At 43.5% G+C, this 23,585-nt stretch overlaps 1 protein-coding gene and 1 pseudogene across 1 annotated transcript; one reads left to right on the top strand and one right to left on the bottom strand.

Moving 5' to 3' along the window:
• Positions 1-33: 33 nt before the first annotated feature.
• On the bottom strand, positions 34-23,564 carry Gpalpp1 (GPALPP motifs containing 1). The gene is made up of 8 exons (XM_038310218.1): positions 23,377-23,564; positions 19,073-19,184; positions 17,972-18,070; positions 15,053-15,155; positions 9,906-10,037; positions 9,273-9,437; positions 7,231-7,329; positions 34-1,423 (listed from the first exon to the last, which is right to left on the bottom strand). Exons 1-8 carry the CDS (start codon positions 23,462-23,464, stop codon positions 1,205-1,207), a joined length of 1,017 nt encoding a protein of 338 aa, XP_038166146.1. The 5' UTR covers positions 23,465-23,564; the 3' UTR covers positions 34-1,204.
• Positions 1,534-6,492, top strand: LOC119800282 (annotated as a pseudogene).
• Positions 23,565-23,585: the final 21 nt, after the last annotated feature.

Below are 23,585 nucleotides of genomic sequence, written 5' to 3'. Positions count from 1 at the left end.
GCCACGGTAGGAAGAACAAAACCCCATGCTATGTATTTTCAAGCAGGTGTGCATTTACTAGGTGAAGTCTGGAGGATAAAGCAAGAAACTTAAAATTCATGGATTTGCAAAGACCTGACACATTGGTGCAGGTTAAATATATTTGAGAAAAAAAGCCCAGGCTGTGTTAGAGATTCAGTGTACGGTCCAGGCTGTGGTAGAGATTCAGTGTACAGTCCCAGTCAGAACTAAGAACATGTAAAACACCATAAAACACTGGGGACTGGAGTGTTGTGGGTATGGACTCAAAACAATTTTATGATGAAAAGCCACAAACACCCAAAATATTCTATTCTATATAAGAAACATTGGTGATCTGTCCCCATAGTACTTTAAAGGACACACAGAACAGGACAAATTGTATGTTTTTAAAGATCATCCCTAACAAATAATGGTGGACAGGCAGCTATGACATGGGCAATCCCTCTGTGATACAATTAAGTGAGCTGGAAACATTTTAATGTTCATATTGTTCTCTAAAATCACACGTCAATATTGAGTCGTTTTATACTGCTACAAATCACGGGGGGCTTAGTCCACAAGTCCTCAGTTCTTACACAGCTCCTTACACAGCAGGGGCCACAGCGCTCATCAGATGGGCCCATAGGTAAATGTGCACCAGACGGAAAAGCAATGACTCTTTGCTAACTGTGAACTTGTTCAACGATCGGGGCCTGGTGGCACTCGCCTTTAATCCCAGTGCTTGGGAGGCAGAGGCGGGTGAATATCTGTGAGTTTGAGGCCAGTATGTTGGCATACACAGTGAGTTCCAGGCCAGCCAAGACTACACAGTGTGACCCTGTGTCAAAAAAACAAAACAAGCAAGTGAGCAAACGCACACACAGATGATACCAGAATCCCTTTCTTTCTCTCCAATGGAGCACACGACCCTTCAAGTTGTACACCACACTCTGAGAAGTCCCATTTCTCTTCATTGGAACCTTCAGCTTTTCCAATAGCAATGTCCCGTTAGGTCACTGTGAAGACAAAGCTATTTTTTCCAGTTAACCACATTTTACCCAGAATTTTTCAAAAGTCACAATTTATAAAATCGTAGACCCTTTATTACAAAAGGAAGTGTTTGTGCACATAATTACTGTAGAGAAAGGATATTCTGAGGGGATCAGATCGGTCAGCACGAGTATACCTCACTGAAGTACACTTACTATAAAAACATGTTGCCTTTGCCATGTGAAAACCGGGTATTTAGTTCTCTGGATTTCTTTATCAGGGCTTTTTTCTGAGCCTCATCAAACCGATTAACCTTGAGATCTTTATCACGGTCAAATGGTATCCTCTCTTGGTGTTTGTTTTTATCCTCTGCAGCCTTATTCTTTAACTTCTTATGATGGATGTCCATGAGGGATTCCGATCTCTTTGATTCCTAGGGAAGCAGGAGAACAGAAGAAAGAACCTTAGCCAAGTAGGTTATAGACAGTCTAGAGCCAGGAAGCAGGCTGGGCCAGTGTGAACGAGAGATGCTTGCAAACCCTGATGGGGGACTCTGGATCCAAGATAGCATCTATGCAGAAAACGTACAGCTGTGGTAAATACAGTTCAGAAGGAACAGAGACGTCTACTAGCTACGTGCAGCGAAAGAGCAAGAAAGGAGGACACACAGTCATGGTTACTTAAGCCCCAACAGGAATATAAACAGGCGTGTGAAAGGATGGGCAAGTTTACTTCCACTCCACAGATGAACCAGTCCCTAAAGCCACTCAGAAAGACAGAGGTGCTGACAGAAGTCCAAACAGAAGTGAACTATGAAATAAGGCGCAGAGAAGTGGCCTAACTCTAGGCCCGTGTAGATGGCGCAGGGCCAGAGCTGGTCGGTGTTTGTTTCGCCTCCTGTTCGATTTGTCTCTTTTCCCTGTTCCCCTTCTCCTCTTAGCTTAGGTTGATGCTCACATTGTTAAGTCTGTCTCAATACTGTTTTCAGACAAGGTCTGTGCAAAAGCAATAGGTTTACTAAACAAGGGATTTGCTGTGGACGGCCGAGTAAACTAGCCTGGGATGGAAGGACGACCATAGGGCAGATCAGCAGCCTCAAAGCTGGGGATGTGCACACAACCAGGGCTCCAGAGAACAGCGTCCAGACAAGTAAAGCGGGAGCCATTTTAAGGTGATTCACAACGTCCGTCATTTAGTCTTCTTTCAAAGATAAAAAAAAAAAAATACAATTGTGTGTGCAGGATCCTGCACGAGTTTGTGTGCCACTTGTGCAAGAGTCCACAGGGACCAGAAGAGGGCACTGGAGTTCCTGGAACTGGAGCTCCAGGCGGTTGTGAGACACCATGGGTTCTCTATGAGAGCAGCAAGCACTCTCAGCTGCTGAGCCAGCTCTCCAGCCCTCATTTAGTCTTTCTTAAAACTCATTTATCCTATAAAGCATCCTTAAAGGTGACTCTCCTTCATGGCTATGAAGAGACAGGCTCTCAGGTAGCCCAGGCTGGCCTCCAACTTGCTTGCTGTGTAACTGAGGCTGACCTTGAACTCCTGACCCTCCTGCTCCACTGCCTGAATGCTGGCATTGCAGGAGTTCCCCTTACACCTGGCTATTTCCTTTTTTTCTTAATTTCTCAAATACAATTCTTTATTTTTTAAAGCTAGTATACAAAATAGTGGGTTTTGTTGCGCTTACTTCCTGCAAGAGTGCACTGCTTTTGTTGGCATGCTCTAAGTTCACAGTGAAATGTGCGGAATATTCAGCATATGAAAAGAAGGGGAACGGTGGAAAGGATATATTTTGCTTATAACCCTAACTCTTAACGGCTCAGCCTATGTCAAGGAATACACACAAAACCAGAGATGTGCATGGAGCTCAGAGAACACAGGGCAAGGCAGTAAGAGATGCTGAGGGTGGCTGAGTGCGGTGTGAGCCTATAATCCTAGCAGAGCTGGGAGGATCCAGAGTTTGAGGTACTACACAGGGAGTTCTAGGTCAGCCTGAGACCCACGCAGAAGTGAGCCTCTGTCCTGAAAAACAAACAAACAAACAAACAAACAAACAAACTAATCAAACCAAACCACAACTGTTTGGGGGTAGAGGGTATAGCATATACCATTTCCAGCACCAAAACCAAAAATATGCATTTTCTAACAATTTATGAAATTGGGAGCAATTGACCTTGAATGCGATGGCTTTCACATTATTTGTTTTGTGTGTGTGGAGATCAGAGGATAATTAGTGGGAGCTGGTTCTCTCTGTGCACCATGTGGACCCCAGGGACCAGACCCAGGTCACCAGGACTGGGGATGGCGCCACTGCCCACGGAGCCATCTCACAGCCTTTGAGAGCTCATGCCTAGTTTCTGGTTGGCTGGCTTTTCTTTCCATGGCGTTATTTTAAACGGTGTTCAATTTATCAAAAGGAGAGGGTTACACAGTAGTTTCGTCTTAAGACTATATTACTACAGTAGCTCTCAGAGGAATCAGAATACACGATTAGAAGCTTCACTTCTTGGATGCATTTAAAAGGAAACTGCGGACATCACTGCAGGCTCCTAAACATGGCAGCGCACTTCCCTTAGCCAGACTCGATGTTCATTTGTATTTGTTTCCTAAAAATGAAATGGAACACGCAGCTACTAGGGGCACATTCGCTGATGTTTTCAAATTCAAATCCCCATCAGCATCCTGGCCATCTCCATCACTCTGCGGAGCTCTGAATGTTACTCCCTGTCAACACTGCTACTCCGACAGCCACCACTGGACAAGCACTAGCTCGGCACACCCAGCCGTGTCAGACTCTGTACCTTGGGGTAATGACGCCTGCCCGCACAGCTGTACTCTCTTGTAATTTGTTACATTTTATTGCTGAGTATTTCGTTCTACGCCACTGGATTTTCTTTCTCTCACTGATGGACACCTATGCTGTTACAATGGTAGCTATTATGAATTGCCTTCTGCTGATATTTCTGTATCTTCTTGAGGCTACTGCAAATAACCTTCTACCTTGGGGGAATCCATGTTTCCAGTGTCACACTATAGGAGTCTGATTTAATAGGAAATGTTGGTTTGGAAAAGATTTAGCTAATAAGTTTTAAGCCATTCTTTCTAAGATAACCCATTCTGGCTATGCACTGTGTCCCACATGTTTCAACAAATTGTGTTTATTCTCAGGTCTACATAGTCCAACTTTCATTTTCATTTCCTCTTTGGATTTTTATGTTTCTGAGTTATGTATGTCTTTTGGTTATTCTGAATGCAGAGAACATGGTCTAAATGGCTATGGTTCTTTCAGCTGGACCTTGCGCCTGCTGGTTTAGTAAATGTCATAACGGCCAAGTCTCAGTAGTTTCCAAAAGTGTATTTCACTGATTATGGCTCTGGTCAACACATGGCCAAGAAACCAGTTCTTCCTCAATTTCCATTAACTCAAATACCCAGTACAAAGGCAATTTTTCTAAATACCTAAAGCCTTGTGGGGGCCAATGGGTTCAGGAATTAATGCTTGTTCTTTGAGCTTGGCCACTCCCTAGTTTTTGAGTCAAGAGAGACTATGACCAAAATAAATAAATGAATGAATGAATGAATGAATGAATAAATAAATAAATAAAATGAAAATGTGCTAAATAAAAATGAAAAGTGACCCTAGTTTATAAATTTAGATTGAATTGTGTTTTAAAGTTTTCCCCCCTCTGGAGAGATAGCTCAGAGGTTAAGAGCACTGGCTGCTCTTCCAGAGGTCCTGTGTTCAATTCCCAGCAACCACATGGTGGCTCACAACTGGTATGGGAGGTCCTTCTGTCTATGTGTTGCTTTTATTGATTAATGAATAAAGAAACTGCTTTGGGCCTATAGCAAAGCTATAGTGGAATAGAGGTAGGCTGGGGTGGGGACTCAACGGAATGCTGGGAGAAAGGAGGCAGAGTTAGAGAGAAGCCATGTAGCCCTGCCAGAGACAGATGCCAGAACTTTAACTGGTAAGCCACAGCCTTGTGGCGATACACAGATTAATAGAAATGGGTTAAATTAATATGTAAGAGTTAGCCAGTAAGAAGCTAGAGCTAATGGGCCAAGCAGTGATTTAATTAATACAGTTTCTGTGTGATTATTTTGGGGGTGAGCAGTTGGGAACTAATAATCGGCCTCTGTCTAACACACAATCATCTGTAATGAGATCTGGTGCTCTCTTCTGGCATGCAGGCTTACATGCAGACAGAACACTATGCAGAATAAATAAATCTTTAAAAAGAAAGCCTTTTTTCCTCTACATATCTTTCCACCAAACACTCCAAATTTGTTTATAATTTTAAGTTACATACTAAGAATCTCTACAAGTAAACAGGGCTCTTGCTTTCTGCTCAAGGTGCCCCTTAGTAATTAAACTTCATGTCTATTTTTTGAGACAAGGTCTCACGTAGCCTTGACTGATTCAGAACTCTCTCTGTAGATCAGGCTGGCTTCAAACTCACAGAGATTACCTTGCCTCTACTTCCCAAGTACTGGGATTAAAGGCGTGCACTACCACACCCAGCAGAAATTAAACTTTTTTCTTTCTCTCTCTTTATTTTTACTTATTTTATTTTATTTTATTGACACAGGGTTTCTCTATGTATCCCTGGCTGCCCTAGAACTCTGTATATCAAGCTAATCTCAAACTCACAGAGACCTGCTTGCCTCCCAAGCACTAAGATCAAAGGCATGAGCCACCACGCCCAGCAGAAATTCAACTCTTGATATAAGACTTAGTAGAGAAGAACTACAAGTTCAAAACAACTTATCAGTATACAGAAGGGTTGTATACAAATGTTCACCGACGCGGCCTGCAGTGTCTCAAGTGAAAGGAGGGTGTAGGGAGAGAGAAACCCCCGCAGTGGCCACCAGGGGGAGCTGCTGGTCTGTTCAAGCTCATCCTGGTGGGTGACAGTGGTGCTGGGGAGAGGACGGTTTTCAAGTGCCACTCGATGAGCGAGCTCGAGAAGAAGGATGTAGACACCTTGGGCGTGGAGCTGCACCCATTTGTGCTCTACACCAACAGAAGACCCATCACATTCAAGGTGTAGGACACAGCCATCCGGGAGAAGTTTGGGGGCCTATGCAACAGTTACTACATCCAAAGTCAGCATGCCATTATAATGTTTGATGTAACATCAAAAGTTACTCACAAGAATGTACCTAACTGGCACAGTGATCTGGTGTGTGTGTGTGTGTGAAAACATCCCCATTGGACTGTGCGCCAACAAAGTGGATATTAAGGCAGGAAAGTGACGGCAAAAATCTCTATTTTCACTACTATGACATTTCTGGTAAAAGTAATTACAACTTTGAGAAGTCTTTCTCTGGCTTGCCAGAAAGCTCACTGGAGATCCTGACTGGGAGTTTGTTACAACGCTTTACTCTCACCCCACCTGAGCTGGTCATGGATGCAGCTTTGGCAGCATAATATGATTTGGCATGACTTAGGTTGCTCACACAACTGCCCTCCTGGATGAGGATGCCAACCTGTGAGAAGGTGAAGCTGAAGCCCTGCCTCAGAAGTCTAGTGTTACAGACAGCTTCCTGTGACGTCAGTGCTGAAGTGTGGGCGTCACCTCAGTTAGCTAAGCAGATCGCGGATTTCACTGGGATGGTGAAGGAGATGACGGGACTTTGGAGCGAATGTGGCAGCTGAAACATACCTTCCTTTTTTTGGACTTGCATAGTATTTGGAAATTTAGCTGTTGGGAGCACGGTTGTTTCCTGAATTTGAAGATAAGACTCTACACAGCACATCACAACATTCAGTGCTGAGGTCTTGTTTGTTATGTCATTCCTCATTCTTTTTGGTTAGAATCAGAGTAAAGTAGAAATCAGATACATAAGAGAGAGAAAGAAAGAGAAACAAGAAAAATAAACAACAGAACTATGCCAGGTGGTGGATGTGCCTTTAATCCCAGAGTTGGGAGGCAGAGGCAGATGGATCACTGTATGGGGCCAGCCTGGTCTACAGAGCAAGTTCTAGGACAGCCTGGGCTACACAGAGAAACCCTGTCTTGAAAAAACAAAAACAAACAGAACAAAAAACCTAAAAGACAGAAAAATATAAGACCAGCAAACTCTGGAGTGAAAGTCAGAGGCTCCTGAGAGATGGAGCTAAGTCAGAGGGCAGTGGAGTAAAGAAGTCTCAGAAGAGAACCAAGTGGAAAAGAGAGAAGAGCGAGAGGAGGAGAGGATCCAAATCTTTATGTACTTTATTTTCTTACTCACGTTGTATGAGGATACTTGCTCAGCCAGTCTCTTATCCCTTCCTGACAAAATATTTTCTTCATCTTTCTTACTGAATGACTTCCTTGCTTCTTGTATTTCCTGAAGAATGAACATAATAACATCACTTAAAATAGAATTACAAAGAAATACTATTAATTTTACTTAGATTAAATGACAAGAAACTGAACTAAAGCCAGCCTGGTTGAATTCCTCCCTGTCAGAAACAGCTGCATAGTTGGGAAGGATCAGTTAGTGCAGGCGCCTGTGGCTTTCCTGAGAAAGAGGACTAAGGGATGAAAAGCAAAACCTCCCAGCCACCCCACTGGAAAAAAAACTCAGGATGAGTTTCAATATACAACAAAATGTAGGAAAATAACACGCAAGACAAGAAATATTCCACTGTCTGTTTCCAAAAACAGTAAAAGGAAAAACTAAAATGTACATATTGACCAAAAAAGGGAGAAAGAAGGGAAAAGAGAGAAAAGGACACCGCCAGCACTCGATGATGGTGTGAGCAGAAAAACCCAGAACACCCGCCAGAACTGGACCTAGCAGAAGCAAGAACAGCAAAGGGGTGTGCATGAAGTCAAAGAGAGGTGTACCACAACAGAAACAAAATAAAACAAACATTCCATTACACACGCACGCACGCACGCACGCGGACACACACTCCTTAGATTGCCCTGCAGTGAAGGGTTACAGATATCTCTAGAGAACATACCAGAAGGAGGAAGCTACACAAACATGACTAGACACCATTATTCTGAAGGCACACTTCAAAATTGCTTTTGCTTATGAAAACCTCATATAATTTCCAGCATCCTCACGGAGGCTGTCTGTAAGTCTAGTTCCTGGGGATCCAATGCCCTCTTCTGGCCTCTGTGGGCATCAGGCATGCATGTGGTACACAGACATACAATTAGGCAAAATACTCATACACATTAAAAAAAAAAAACCAATAAAACAAAAACTTTTTAAAAATATCAGTGGAGAGAAGTGGGCAGCTCATGCTGTAACCTCAGGACTGGGCAACTAAGGCAAGAAGATTGCTGAGCCGAGGCTAGCCTGAGCTAGGGCAAAACCTTGTCTCAACAGAAACAAACAGCACTTCAGAACCGTAGCTCTGAATTAATTCCTTAGGTTTGACATCACGTGTTGTCTTTTTCCTTCTCCTGTGCGTACTGGATTGTTTTAATCCCAGCACTCGGGGAGGCAGAGGCAGGTGAATCTCAGAGTTCAAGGCCAGCCTGGTCTACAGAGTGAGTTCCAGGACAGCTAGGGCTACACAGAGAAACCCTGTCTCAAAAAAACAAAACAAACAAACAATCTTTTACATTTTAATTTTGTGGGGGAGTGGGGGAACACATGCCATGGTGTGCACATGAAGTCAGAGGACAACTTGGGTCTAATTGACAGCTCCTAAAACACTTGCAAAGGGAAAGTGAGAAACAGCAGCCAGCAACAGTCAGGGCCAATGGCTTAAGTCAGAGAGGGGTTGGGGTGGGGATGGGGGTGGAGGGGTAGGGGGAGTTGACTATCCCTAGCAGCACATAAACAGCACAGTTCTGTGGTTGGACCAGGGAACATGCATAAAACACGTGGGCTATCTATTGCCTTCATGATAGCCCAGAGAACTAACCAATCCCACAGCAATTACTTAGTCCCCGTCCAGTCTTTGCCATAGACCTTTAAAACCTGAGAGAAGTTCCTGAAAACCCCTACCATGCCCAAGAGTTCCAATGTTCTTTAATTTCATACTTTTCCTCAATTTCTCACATCTCTGTAATCCTCCTTAATAAAGCTTGTTCCATCTCATGTAAAGCCACCAGTACGGGTGTTCTCACTCCTCACTAGTGTTGGACAACCGACTCAGAGTCACCCAAGTCCTTGGGTTATGTACAACTGTCCTGTTGCCCTCAAAACCCTATATCATCGGTACCCTTCAATAATTTCACCTTCTATCTGAGCAAATTCAAGTCAAACTAGACAATATACCTGAAAAAAAAAAAAAAACAAGAAAAAGAAAAAAATAATGCTGTTACCTTAGCTTTCCTTTCCCGGTCAGCTGGGGTGTCTGTCCAGACTGATCGGTCTCCAGATCTGTCATCAGCTCTTCTCTTAAAGGTTCTTGGCCCCAGACCAAAGTCTTTCATTTCTGGAGGAAGCTCAGTCATCCATGACTCTCTTGTGACTGGTTTTGAGGAATCCTGTACGAGAAATAAGCTGGAAACAAAGCAGCAGCTGTGCGTGGTGGCGCACGCCTTTAGTTCCAGTTCTGGGAGACAGAGGCAAGCAGATGTCTGCGTGTTCAAGGCTAGTGTTGGCTACATAGTGAGTTCTAGGCTAGCCATGGCTACAAAGTGAAACATCGTCTTATAACGAGACAAAACTACACACACACACACACACACACACACGCCCCTATATATAAATGTACACATTCTATGCTACTTCCTAAGAGAAGAGTGTTGTCTCAGGGGTTAAGGGCACTTGTTGCTTTTGCAAAGGACGCAGGTTCAGTTCCCAGAACCCACGTGGTTGCTCACCACCATCTGTAACTCCAGGTCCAGGGGATCTGACTCCAGGCATGCACTTGGTGCATATGCATACATACACACAGGCAAAACACTCAGACACAACAAATAAACCAGTAAAGAAAAGCTTTGAAAACTTACATCATCTCCTTTGGTCAATTTTTCCTTCATTCTCTGGGCCCTTTTTTCAAACTCTGTTGTCACGCTATAGTTAATTGGTCCCTTCGCAGGCATTGGTCCAACAATGTCCTCATCCTCACTGCTCCCTGCTTCCTTTTAAGACAAGACAGTATCTTTGTAAGAAGAGACCAATAGGTTACAGGCAATGATCTTAAACTACTTGGAATTTAGCTGAAATGGATTATGAATAAACAATAAAACAAAAAAAAATCTATTGCTAGCCCATCACTGAACAGTGAGCTTTCTCTTGGCTTCCTTGAAGATGACAGTTGCATAGCATGTGGACTGTCCCAGTTACCTTCCTGTGTCATCGTAGACCTCACTATATCTTCCTATTCATACCTCCCCCCGTTATGTTGCTGGTAGGAATCCAGGCTTTGTACATGTTAGGCAAGGCCTCTACCACTGAGTCTCATCTCCAGGATTTCAACTCTTCTTGGTGGACAGAGATCTGGCCTTAGAATTCTTTTCAACATAGTGTTCCTGGTATTTATTACCAATAGGTCAGAAATGACACATCTCAAACCTATTTTCTTCTCTGTACATAAAAAGCTCTTTGGAATAAGGCAAGTGAATCAGGGTATACCAGCTTTTATGAAACAAGTACCGTATCCACAGCTCCCAAAACACTGACCCGGATGCACTGATTCAGTCCCAGCATAGTCCACTTACTGCAGAGACAAAACAGTGCTGGTAAGTGGATACCTCTTGTTCCCTTGTTTTAGATTTAACGTTCTTTGACTGAGCGACCCACCTCCTCTACCTTGTCTTCAGCACCCAAGACTTCCTTTCCCATGTCTTGTACTCTGTCGGTGAGGCCTGTGAGGCTTTTGTTTGACACCCTAAATTTTTCATTTCTGGTTTTATTTCTGTTTGGGTTTTCTTTGTAGTGATTCCATTTCTTTGTTAAATTCTACTTTCATGACTTGAATTTTTTTCAACATATAATTCAGCTGTTTGTACTTTCACAGACTTCATTGAGGCATTTAGTCATACCCTCTTTACAGCCCTCGGCCAGATCCACAATTGCTGTCCTAAGGGCCTTGCCTCTGCTTTATATACAGAATTTTTCAGGGCTACTGCAATGGGTTACTGGCTTCTGGTGGAGGTACTGTCTCGACCGTTCACCGTTGTGCTCCTGTGCAAGATCTAGGCATCTAGAGCTATGATGTATTTCTGAGGTATTTCCTGGTGTCCACACCAGGCATTGTCTTTGCTGGGTGGGCTTTCTGTTCTCTGGCTGCTGTTGCCTTTTCTAGGCAAGTGTGGTAGCTGCGGGGACCCTGGTAGACAGCTTCTGCAGGTTGATGGTGACAGAACGGACCGTAGATGGGTTAGAAGGGAAGGCTGAGAAGGGCTGTGGTAAAGAGCTGGGGGGGGGGCATGCGGGTCGCTGGGGTCCACACCAAGAGGCAGAGTCCCCAGGGAATGTGGGTGATGGATAGAGAGGCTCCTGCAGAAAGAGCAAGTCTAGAAAGATTCTTGTGGGGGACAGGAAGGACAGTGAAAATCACCCCTTCCCAGCCCAGGGTGACTGTTGGGGGTCTCCAGTGGAAGGTGCTTCGGCTGACAAAGGGATGGAGATGGGCTGGACCTGCATCTTGTTCTGAGTTGTATTGACTGTCCCCAGGTTTAACTATGGATAGATGCTGTAGGATCCCAAGGCTTATACTTTGTCCTTATCCTTTGTAGATTTATTGCAGTGATTAACAGCATGCTTGTCCTTTGGTTCTGACAGCTTCTACACCTTACTTTATTTTTTAGCTCACTGGGTAAGGAGTTCATTTACACCCTTTTCATTTCCCCTTTAACCACTCAACAGTAGCTTCTATCTGGGGCTGTTCTTTTTAAACCCACACAAGTGCAATTAAATAATTTTATCCCTGCTTTTGTGGATTATTCTGATACACACACACACACACACACACACACACACACACACACTCTAAATGTGGTAGGCTCTGGCATTCAATGCCACAGTTGATTCCTACAATAAAACTGTGAAATTATATTCTTTTTCCTTTCTTCTTGAGGAAATGGATATTTGAATATGTCTATTAAGAAGATGGGGAATTTACTTCAAGTTTTATAACTAGTACCTAGGAAAAACCCTTTCGGGGCCGGTGTTTTCTGTACTCTCACGAGAGCCTTTCCATTCTCTTCTTGAATTCATCCACTGCTGATGGAACCTTAAATGTTGACAGCTTACCTCTGCAACAGTGAACTGTGGGGCCACAAACATCTCCATAGATAAAAAATAGCGATCAGTGTGTGTGCCCGTGTGTGTGTCCGTGTCTGTGTGTGTGCGCCAGTGAGCATGTGGAGGTCAGAGGACAACACCAAGGAGCCATTTCTCCCCCCATCTTTACAAGTGTTTCAGGGATGGAACTCAGGTTGCCAGGTTTGTACATTAAGCACCTTTACACACTGAGCCAGCTCACCAGCCCGCAAATATTACCTTAAGTGTATCAGTAATTTTCTATAGACACAAACCTTTGTGGTATAAGGTAAGTAAATACAAAATATATGATGAACCTTTAACAAGAGATGTATTTTTATTTATGTGTATGTGTTTCATTGTATGTATATTTCATATATATGTGGATGCACACAGAGGACAAAAAATTGTACTGGATCCCCTAGAGGTAGAATTACGCCCAGTGTAGGTGCTGGGAACTGAACTTGGGTCCTCTGGAACAGCAGCAAATATTCTTAACTGCTGAGCTATTTCTCCAGCCCCTACAATAACTTTTAAAGTTTTAAGAATTATTAGTGTCTGTGGCCAGCAATGGTGGTACATGTATTTAATCTAAATACTTGAGAAGCAGAGGCAGGTGGATATCTGTGAGTTTGAGGGCAGCTTAGTCTACATAGTGAGTTCCAAGATAGCCAGGACTATGAAGGGACCATGCCTTAAACAAACTAACTAACCAACAAAAATCCAATTTTAAAAAGCCTCAATAAAACAACAGAACAAAAAAAAATTCAATGAACAAATAAAAACATTGTGTTTGATGGCAGGATATACGCTAGTACGATTTTAACATCTAATAAGATAGTTTTCATGAAGGTAAAATTTCATCCCATCTTGCTGGGTATTTTTAGAAACAAAGATCACCTATGATGTTGAGAGACATCAACTGGATGGAGGATCAGAGAAGCAATGAGAAATAACACACTTAATTGAAAATCAGAATCATAAGCTCGAATCTAATCTGGGACAGTACAAAACTGTGATGCCCTAGGTGACTTATTTATAGTGTCTTCACGGGTTTATTATCTCAAGACAGGAGAACAGGGCAGAGAGTAGGGCCGGCAGGGCCCTGGGCAAAGGTGGCAAAATTAGTGTATGACAGAAATCAGTTGGCAGAGAGGAGACTAACTGCCTCCCCATCTGATGAAATCTGGAAAGCGACACACAAGCAGAGCGTCCCCAAGTATCTGCAGATGGGCTTGACTCTGACGGCGATGCAAGCTTGAGGGGACGGGAACATCAGCTCTATGCACACAGAGCATGCCTGTCTACACAGGTAAGCCAGAGTCTGCACCATGAGACGCAGAAGCCCACCTCTGTCCAGCAGATCCATGAGAGCCGCTGACTGTTCTCTTGGTTGGTAGTGATCTTTACTTAACAAACCTGTCTCTCACAAACTGTATCAGTGCTCAGTCCCGTCTGGGGACACAAGAACCTGGAACTCCTCTGGGCATGCCCACTGAGCTCCAGGGTCTGTGACAGAACCTTACTTAACATCTCGACAGACACAATGCACCTGCCAGGGCACTGCCGCAGCCTTGCCCTGAGATCTCAGCATGTTATTTAAGCTTCCTAAGCCCTGGCGGTCTCTTCTTTTCTTCCAGGGTGCTGGTGGTCATGGTAACAGTTCCTACCAATAATTACTCTGCGCCATTTGTCTTCTTGGAATCATGAAATTGGGCCTTTTCTAAGTCCTAGGTGGAAAACTTGGATCGTACAAAGCCATTCACTTTGGTCTCATAGTATTAACCTGGCCGGCGTACACACAGACACCTATTATAACTGTGGCCAAACAAACATGAATAGAAAGCCTGTGGGAACCTTCCAGAGAGGTTTTCCTTCCTCCGTCGGAGGTGAAAGCTTCCATCCACTTCCAGGTCTGGACACTGGGAACTGCATGTAAATCTGAGGACTTTGCCAGGTATAAGAGGTATGAAGAAAGCACTCAAGCTTGGTGGCGGTGGTGCACACCTTTAACCCAGTGCTCGGGAGGCAGAGGCAGAGGCAGAGGCAGGGGCAGGGGCAGAGGCAGAGGCAGAGGCAGAGGCAGAGGCAGAGGCAGAGGCAGAGGCAGAGGCAGAGGCAGAGGCAGAGGCAGAGGCAGAGGCAGAGGCAGAGGCAGAGGCAGAGGCAGAGGCAGAGGCAGAGGCAGAGGCAGAGGCAGGAGGATCTCTGAGTTCAAGGCTGAAGAGGGATTAGCATGCCTAAGAAGACAGAGCAGAAAGAAGGAGAACAGGAGACTGTGTTGCTAACTTCACCAACCTCACACTGACCTTACTTCTAAACCTCTCAGTAGGTATCACACACACTTCCCTCATTTGTAGAATACAGTGTAGACTACTGTGACGGCTAGCTGATTGCCACGTCAGCTTGATGTGATGTAGAGTCACCTGGGAAGTGCCTCAGGGAGAAACTGGCAAAATCAAGTTGGCCTGTGGTCTTCAGTGGTGTTATCTAGACTATGTTAACCGAGATGGGCAGAGCCACACACTGTGGGCGGCACCATTCCCTAGGCCAAGGATCTTCCTTGTGCAGCAGTTTCCTCTAAAGTTAAAATCTTCCATCTTGGAGGGAAGCTTCTTAAGACAGGAAGTGAAAAGTAACAAAAATACCACCTTGAAAAATAGGAGCACAAACCGTAATCCCTGACAATCTTGTTTTGCTAAATTGTCAGGTGTAAGAACAGCTGTTGTTTCATCTCCAATGTTCTATTCTCACATGCATTTGGCAGCGGGTGTTCTGCTCTCACAGTGAGCTGACTATCTGTTCAGAGACTCATATTTCATGTGAACCACATGATTACAGACACCATTAAAGTTCTGAGTTTTATTCTTTAAACAAAAACTTTCCAAACCTCTGAGTTGAAGGATGACACTTGTCCTGGATCCTCTCTGCCTTTGTCACTTTTCTGTGAAGACTTAATGAAACCAGGTGGCAAGGCAGGACCTATGATAGGCCTGAAAATAAAATATACCATTATCATTCTCTCTTGACCCTAAATAGCTGTTTTCAGATAAAAGTTCACGATCATAAGAAAGTCAGTTAATAACAAATGTTGAGACAAGAACTTTTGTAACGTTATCTTTACTGGTATTGACAGTTTTCTACTCCATTTTTAGAAGGAATATTTTCATTTATTTATGGGCACGTGTGTGCTGCAGTATGCATATGGAGGGAGTGCAGCCAGGGATCGGACTCAGCTCTTAGGCCTTACTGCTGTGCCATCAACTAGATACTAAAGCAAAAACTGTCAATCTTTTGATCCAACTGTACACACGAGGGTATTTTCCATTGTGTACTTTGACTTCTGCTGTTTTGATATTTGCTATCCACTGAAAAATTCCACTGGGCCTTATAATTAGAGTCAGAACTTCTGAAGCAGAAAGTGTGCTGTTCTAAGGACATCCACAACAGGTACACACAACAGCTGCCAACAGTCAGTGGCAAGGCATCACACGAGTTTCTTTTTCCTCAGTTTAATTCTTACCAGAGCTACACAGACATTAATTCGTGAAGATAAAATCTGTGGTATAATCTTAGAAGACAGTAAATACACTGGACCAGTGAGAAGGTTCAGCGGGTAAAGGCTCTTGCTGTGTAGTCTGAGGACCTGAGTTCAATTCCTGTACTCACAGAGCAGAAGGAGAGAACTAACTCCCACAAGTTGTCCTGCTGTGGGATGTTCTTTCTGTATGCTGTGAGTAGTGTTCCTCTCATTAGTTAATAATAAAAGCTGTTTGACCAATAGCCAGGCAGGACAAGGTTAGGTGAACAATCAAACTGAGGACATGGATGACGAAGGGCTGAGTTAAGGAGATGCCAACCAGCTGCTGAACAAGTAGGATGTGTTGAAAATGAGGTAAAAAGCCTTGAGTCACGTGGCAAAACACAGATTAAAAATATTGGTTAATTTAAATGTAAGAGTTAGCTAGTAAAAAAAAAGAGTTAGCTAGTAATAAGCCTGAGCTATTGGCTGAGCATTAATAAGTAATATGTTTCTGAGTGATTATTTGGAAGTGGTTATGGGACAGGGTGGGACAGAGACACCTCTATTTATATTGTCCTGTGACCTCCACTTGTGCAGTGGTGTCATGTGTGTCCTGCCCCACTAATAAATAAAATGTAATACAAATTTTTAAATATAGTAAATGTAATATAGCCATGTATTCTAAAGTTATAGCAGAGGCTTTTTACTCCAATATATGCTACTATTTATTTCACACAAGGGTTTTATTGTGCAAAATGTGATTTTCTTTTTTCAAAAACTGGAAATAGATTTTTTCCATATATTTTGATTACAGTTTCCCTTTCCCCAATTCCTTTCAGATCCTTCCTACTTCCCTCCCCACCCAAATCTACATCTTTTCTTTCTCTCTCTCATTAGAAAACAAACAGGCATTTAAAAATAAGATAAAACAAACTAAATAGAACAAAACAAACAAGCAAAAAAAAAAGAGCCAAAGAGAAAGCACAAGAAACACACCCAGAGACTGAGACACACACAGAAATCTCATAAAAACACAAGATCAGAAATCACTGTATATGAGCAAAAGATCTGTAAGGTAAACAATGCCTAGACAAAGGTCATTTTCAAAAAAGAAACTACCATAGACTAAATACAAGTTGAGTATAGCTTATCAATAATGCTTGGACCATGAGCATTTCAAATTTCAGAGTCTGAACTATTTACATACGCAAATGAGAAACCCTGGGGGGGGGGGGTCTCAGACCAAACGTGAAAACTCATCTGTGTTTCATATACACCTTCTACAAACAGCCAAAGGCAACTGCATATTGTGTGCTAGGTGACGATGGTATGCATCACACAAGGTTGTGGATACTGAAAACCAGACGTGGGGTGTGTCATGCTGGCTGCACTCAAGTCTGGACTGCAGATTTTCAGGTGAGAAGATCCATCTATAATGAGCTCTTCTGGAAGGAATGCGATATCCCAGGGCCAGTAACTTATCTAGAAAAGGCTGGCAGAAGGTCCTAACCTCTAAGTTTTGCGAGCCTCATTCATGTACCTGTATCGTTTGCAGTACTCTTTAAAGATGTAAGAAGTATTATTTGTTTGGAGAATATATAAAGTGGCAGCAGACTGTGCAGTCCTGCTACTTGAAGGAAACAGAGCTACATGGAAATTAGGAACTGGCACATGAGATCCTCAACTCTGGATATAAAAAGAAACAGCCATCTCTTCTATGTGCTCTGACATACTGGCAACTGGCACGCATGTCTTATGCAGTATATTGATAAACTGTCATGTGCTGTTTAAGCTCCCTGAGAAGCGGTTCTGGAGGCGGGCCCCATTTCAGGCCCAAGCAAGTTTGTCTTATAATGTCCTCAACTGTCATGACTTTGAGTCCAGAAGGAGCGTAAATCAGTTGGGTAGAAACTGAACACAGCTTCAAGGTGAATCGTCCCTTCCCACAGCAGAAGACTCTGCTGTTGTTTACCCTGGCATAAAGTGCATGTGGTGGGAACAGCTGGCTGGGGGTCTTTCTCAGGAGGGGACATCTGCCTGCTTCTCTTTGCCCATCAGGGGCCCCAGCCGACGCTCTCCCCAGAGTTCTCCAGTCACCCAGCTGGATGCTGTGTCTGCTCACATTCCACTCTATCTGCTGCCTTAATCTTCTCTTCTCACTTGCTCCGTACCTAAGAAACTTACTCATTCAAAACTAAAATGATGGCCATCATGGCTCAGTCTCTACATAAAACTATATAGCATAATAAACTTCAAAAAACTGGCTGAAGCACTATACATTATCACCTTGGAGGAGAGTCATCCTGCCTCTTAAATCCAGGAGGAAGGGCTGGTCCAAAAAATCCATCATCGTCGTCATCTCTATCTTGATTTCGCCTCTGTTTTCTGAAAGAAACATTAACTTTACATAAATAAACACTGAAACACATAAATTAACCCTGACAAAGAAAATATATAAACATATATATTTTCCATATATATATATATATATATATATATATGCTTTTTTACAACAATTTTATATTTATACAATAGTTCTTATTCTTTTCCTAGAATTTATCTTCAGTTATTTATTTTTCAGGACTAGATCAGCATTCTGGATCTTGTGGAGAATTCAAGATTCCACTAAGTGAAAAAAATCTCAAGGTCTTTTCAGCCCTTTCTCAGTGAGCGGCATGAGTTTGGCTTCTGGTCTCCCTCTCAGAAGCACTGTAAGTTGCCTTTTTCTGTCTCCTAATGTTACAGGGGCACCGGAAATCTTATTAACCTGTAAAAACAAAGGTTTGATTTATCTACCTGACCCATGGTTAGTAAGGCTAGATTAGAAGGAAATCATGTATATAAAAAGAACATCCACTGCATATCAATTTTAAAAAGAAATTCTATGGGCTTAGTTATTTCAGTAATATGTTAAGGAAAAACATTTTATATATATTAAACCTTATTGGACTGGAGATATAGCTCAGTGGCAGAGAGCTTGCCTAGCCTGCTCAAGGCTATAGGTTTGATCCCATAGCACCATACACACAAATCTTATTAACTCATTAATACACCCATTCATTTTAGGTATCTCCATATCTACACACTACTAGAATAAGTTGTTTTTTATTTTTTATTTTTGGAGACAAGGTCTCACTATGTAGCACTGGCTGGCCTTCAACTCATGTAGATCCCCTGGCTCAGGCTCTAGAGTGCTGGGATTAAAGGCGGGTACCACCATGCCCAATTAAAAGAAGTTCCTTTAGAGACGATATGGCTTGTATGGCATGCCGTATGAGAAGACGTTTCCCCTGTGCTGTGCAAATGCAAGCACAGAGTGCTCCTAGGAGCTATTGGATCCAGCCAACTCAGGAGAGGTGTGAGGCCTGCTTTACCTGAGAGACTTACCTGGCAGTTGGACCACTGTCATCTTCTTCAGACAAAGAACTGCTGTCCTCGTCGCTGTCTGAGGAGTCTGAGCTGCTGCTTCTGTAGTTAGGGGGCAGCGCTGGCCCTGCAACTGCACAAGCGTGGTTGGTTGTGTTACAAGTCGCTCACCAAGTCCTCCTGGCTGAGAAGCTCTCTTCATGGCCATAGCTGCCTAGCATTTACTATGGACTTTAATCTTCTAACTATGCAACTACCAGCCCATCGCCCACCAGTGCCAGAGTAAATACTCCTGAAGAAACAAACACAAAAGGATCAGCTCAGAAAAAGTGCTGCTATGAAACAGTAAAAACGTGTGTCTGTGTGGAAGGGACAATCGGAAGACAGTGGCCAGGGAAGGCCACGTTGACAAGGCATTTGGGTAGACTTAAATGACGAGACCATGGCCATACAGCAATCCAGAACATTCTAGACACGCGGCTCTCAACCAGTACATTGAAACCTCTTTGGGGGTCGCATAGTCAGATCTCTTACATATCAGATATTCACATCATGATTAATAAGAGTAGCAAAATTACAGTTAAGAAGCAGCAATGAAAGTAATTTTATTATTGGGGTCATCACATCATGAAGGACTGTATTATGAGGTTGAAGCATTAGGAAGGTTGAGAACCATTGTTCCAGACAGGGGAAGAGTCAGCAGAAGAGAACAAGCCGTGCATCCTCCATGGAGAGAACGAGCTGACGCTCCAGGGTGAAGAGGCCAGTGTGTCTAACACAAGAAGGGCAAGGCTGCACGCTTGGGAGTTGGCGTCTTTGGCTTTGAACTTGTACTTTGCCACTTGCCAACTCTATGAACTGTGAGTTAGTTAACCTGACTGTGTTACTCTGTTGCTCTGTAAAATGAGACTGGCAAAGTTTAAACCTGGAGGCCAGGAATGCTCACTAGAAGGGAAATACTGACGAATGCTATCCAGATGAACCCTGAGGACGTGGTAAGCACAACAGAGAGTTACAGAAATCCCCGCTGCTCGACTCCACTCACACGAGGTGCTTAGAGCTCACATTCAAACAAAGAATGGCAATTACTAGGGGCTGTGGGCAGGAAGGGATGGGGATATTTGTTTGACAGATTTCAGGTTGTGAGATGAAGAATTTTAGAGGTGAATGGGGTGGCAGCTACGTAAACGGTATGACTATAACTAATGCCACTGAAAAGTATACTTAAAATGCCTACTGTAGTAGATCCAATTAATATTTTATGAGACCATGATAGAAAAAAATTAGTGTCTTAGTAAGGGTTTCCATTGCTGCGATGAAACACCATGACAAGCTAACAAAAAATACTTCCAACCTGTGGCGAGTACAGCAACACTCGCACACCCAAGTTTACTGAAGCTCCATTCACAATATGGAGGAAATGGAGTTAGCCTAAATGGCCATCAACAAATAAATGAATAACGGAAATACAGTATAAAATACACACTGGGATTTTATTCAGCTGTAAAGAAAAATGAAATTATGAAAGTTGCAGAAAATGGATATAACTGGAGAATATTCTATCATGCGGCAACCCAGTTTCATAGAGGCAAACAGCAAATATAGCACGTTCTCTTGGATAGGGCGTGTATGAATATAGGCTATGCAACTGGAAAGGAGACAAGAAAGTTAAAAGAGGTGTTGAGGAAGAGAGACATGAAAGGGAAAAGGTATAGGGTAAAAGGGCCAGCCAAAGAAATCCACCCTGACCATGAAACCAGAGCCAGCCAAAGAAATCCACCCTGACCATAAAACCAGAGCCAAAGAAACACACTCTGCCCCTGGCTGACTGAGCATGAAACCAACCAATCGCCCGAGCACAAAATCTAGCCAATCTGAGCCTGTCCAAGCTCAGGGGATTGAAATCTGACCAATTCCCATCCTGAAAATCTTCTCCCTGAATGGAAAAAAACTCTACCCCTAAGAAGCCCTATGTAAGCCCTGTACCTGTTCAGTTGGCAGTTGCCCTTCCCCACCCTGGCCGAGGCAGCCACTCTTCTGGATTCCTCCCTCCCAAATAAATCCCTTGAAAGAGTTTTGGGTGAAGACGTTCTTTTGCCGGAGTGAAGCAGAATCTGTTAGGAAACTCTTTGCAGAGTGGAGCAGAGAAGCAATGGACCACTCTGCTGGGAAATTCCCTTAGTGAAGCAGAGCAGACCACTGTACTGGCAAAGAAGTGTTTTCTTGGAAAGGAGCAGGACTGCCACATCCTTCAGGGAGACCATCCCCCACTTCAGGTATAGCCTGACTTCCCGACAAGTCAGGATACCTTTGTCCTCATGGGTGTAGGTATCTAGGATACCTTCCCCTCACAGCTGTAGGTATTTCTTGGTTTCTGACACCCAGGGTACCTTTCCCTCCAGAGCTGTACTTGGAAAGGAAATTATCGTGAAGGCTATAACAGGTGTGAGGAGGATGGGGAGAAGAATCAACAAAAACAAATTTTGTTTAAAAATGCCATAATAAGGCCGGACAGCAGTTAAGAGTGCACACTGCAGAGCCCCGAAGCTTGGTTTCCAGAACCCATATCAGGAGGCTCACAACTGCCTCTTTAACTCCAGTTTCAAGCGATCCCACAACCTCTAGCCTCCTCAGGCACCTGCGTTCACATGAACACACAGACACATGAAGATAAATAATGAAACTTAAGGCTTTGTATGATAATTTTAAAGACTCTACAAATCAATAAGACAAATTTTATATTGAATTTAATATAAAATGAGCAAAAGACTTTATCATAGCACAGCAGTAAAAATGATAAAAATAAGAAAAGTGGTCAATTTCACTTCTTACAAGGAAATGCAAATTAAAACTACCATAAAATACTGCTTCAAAACACTAGATTAAAAAGACAGAGGAGAGACAGGTAATGGTGGAGCACGCCTTTAATCCCAGTACTCAGAAGGCAGAGGCAGGTGGATCTCGGGAGTTTGAGGTTAGCTTTGTTTACAGAGCAAGTTCTAGGACAGAAAAATGATTAGGAAGAACACGGAAGAATCGAATCACATACTGGCTGAAGACTTTGGTAAATCGGTAGGACTCTGAAGCTGAGCTATAACACAAGATTTATATATAATATGTACACACAGTGCATGGTGTCACTCTTGGTAAGAGTCAAAAAACCAGAATCTACTCAAATGTCTGCCACCATTAAAATATGCAAATAGACTGCAGGGAATTTACCCAATATAATTCACTCACACTTCTTTAAACTTAATTGAGAGGAAACTTCTTGATAAAACAAAGAAAAGGGAAAAAAAGTTGAGGCACGATTTCTCTGTGTAGTCCTGGCTGTCCTGGAACTCACTCTGTAGACCACACTGGCCTCAAACTCAGAGATCCACCTGCCTCTGCCTCCCCAAGTGCTGGAATTAAAGGCGTGTGCCACTACTGCTGGCAATAAAAGGAATTTTTAAAAACAGCTACACTAGAACCAACATCTGGAAGGAAGACTCTGGCGGAAACAGTCTCTGGGTAGTCAGAAAAGGAAACTAGGATTTAGGGAATAGTTGCAATATTCCTTCAGCTTTGTTCTTTCACTCCTAGTCTGCAAATTGGAACAAACATTAACGCTAGAAAAGCATGAAGGAGTAAAAGGCGTTGATGTGCCATACAGACCGTGCCTATTGCATGGTAAGGTTACAAGACATAGTGAAATGGTGGATACTGTCAACAAGTTATTCGAACGGAGTGTGCTAATATTAGTGTAATTGGGGAGAGAAAAACCCCGAAGAAGACGTGACAATGCTCAGGAAGGTAACATTTAACCTGGGATTTGAAGGCTGTGTTGGAGTTGTCAGGCATATACGTACAACCAGAGCAGCCAGAAGAAGCCGCTTATCGTTGAGGAAGCATAAACTCGGGCCCTGTGAGCCCTGGGCTGCGTGTGTCAGGTGGAATGATAGAAAGAGAGGCCAGGAGGTCAGGCCGGAGAAGAGAGAGCCACATGATCTTTGGCAAGGGTTTTCCACCTCCAAGGGGATAGAGATACTAGGTTCTATTTTGGGCTTCATCACTGACTAGCTGTGTGACCTAGGCACCGATTCTCCAGTCGCTGTCACCATTTGTAACAAATGTACTATGATCTTTTCTTATACAGTTGATGGAAGGGTTAAACAGACGACCGGAAGAAGACTGATCAGTTAGCACAAACCTGTTCACAGGACAATATGGCTCACATTAATCGCAAATGGGGACTGTATAGTCCTTTTAATAATGACCACGCCCACTCCGCCGTGGTCTACAACCCTTCCCACGAGTGCAGGAGCCCGCTCGCTGCTGCTTACCCGGGCTCGGGTCCCGCTCCTCGTCCTCAGCTGTCGCGTGCACCTTGAAGCCTGGCGGCAGTGCCGGCCCGATCAGGTCCCTAGCCATTCGCTGCGAAGCACAGCCGCTTACTGTCCAAGTTAACCTGCACACGCAGTTTAAATACAGCCCCGACGGCAGACCAAGCTTTGCAGCCAAAGCCGGAAGTTTTTCCGGCTTTTCCTGATGA

Source organism: Arvicola amphibius, chromosome 13 (genome assembly GCF_903992535.2).
Source record: "Arvicola amphibius chromosome 13, mArvAmp1.2, whole genome shotgun sequence".
Classification (NCBI taxonomy): domain Eukaryota; kingdom Metazoa; phylum Chordata; class Mammalia; order Rodentia; family Cricetidae; genus Arvicola; species Arvicola amphibius.
The sequence above is the reverse complement of the archived record's forward strand: the minus strand, read 5'-3'. Positions and strand labels throughout refer to the sequence as shown.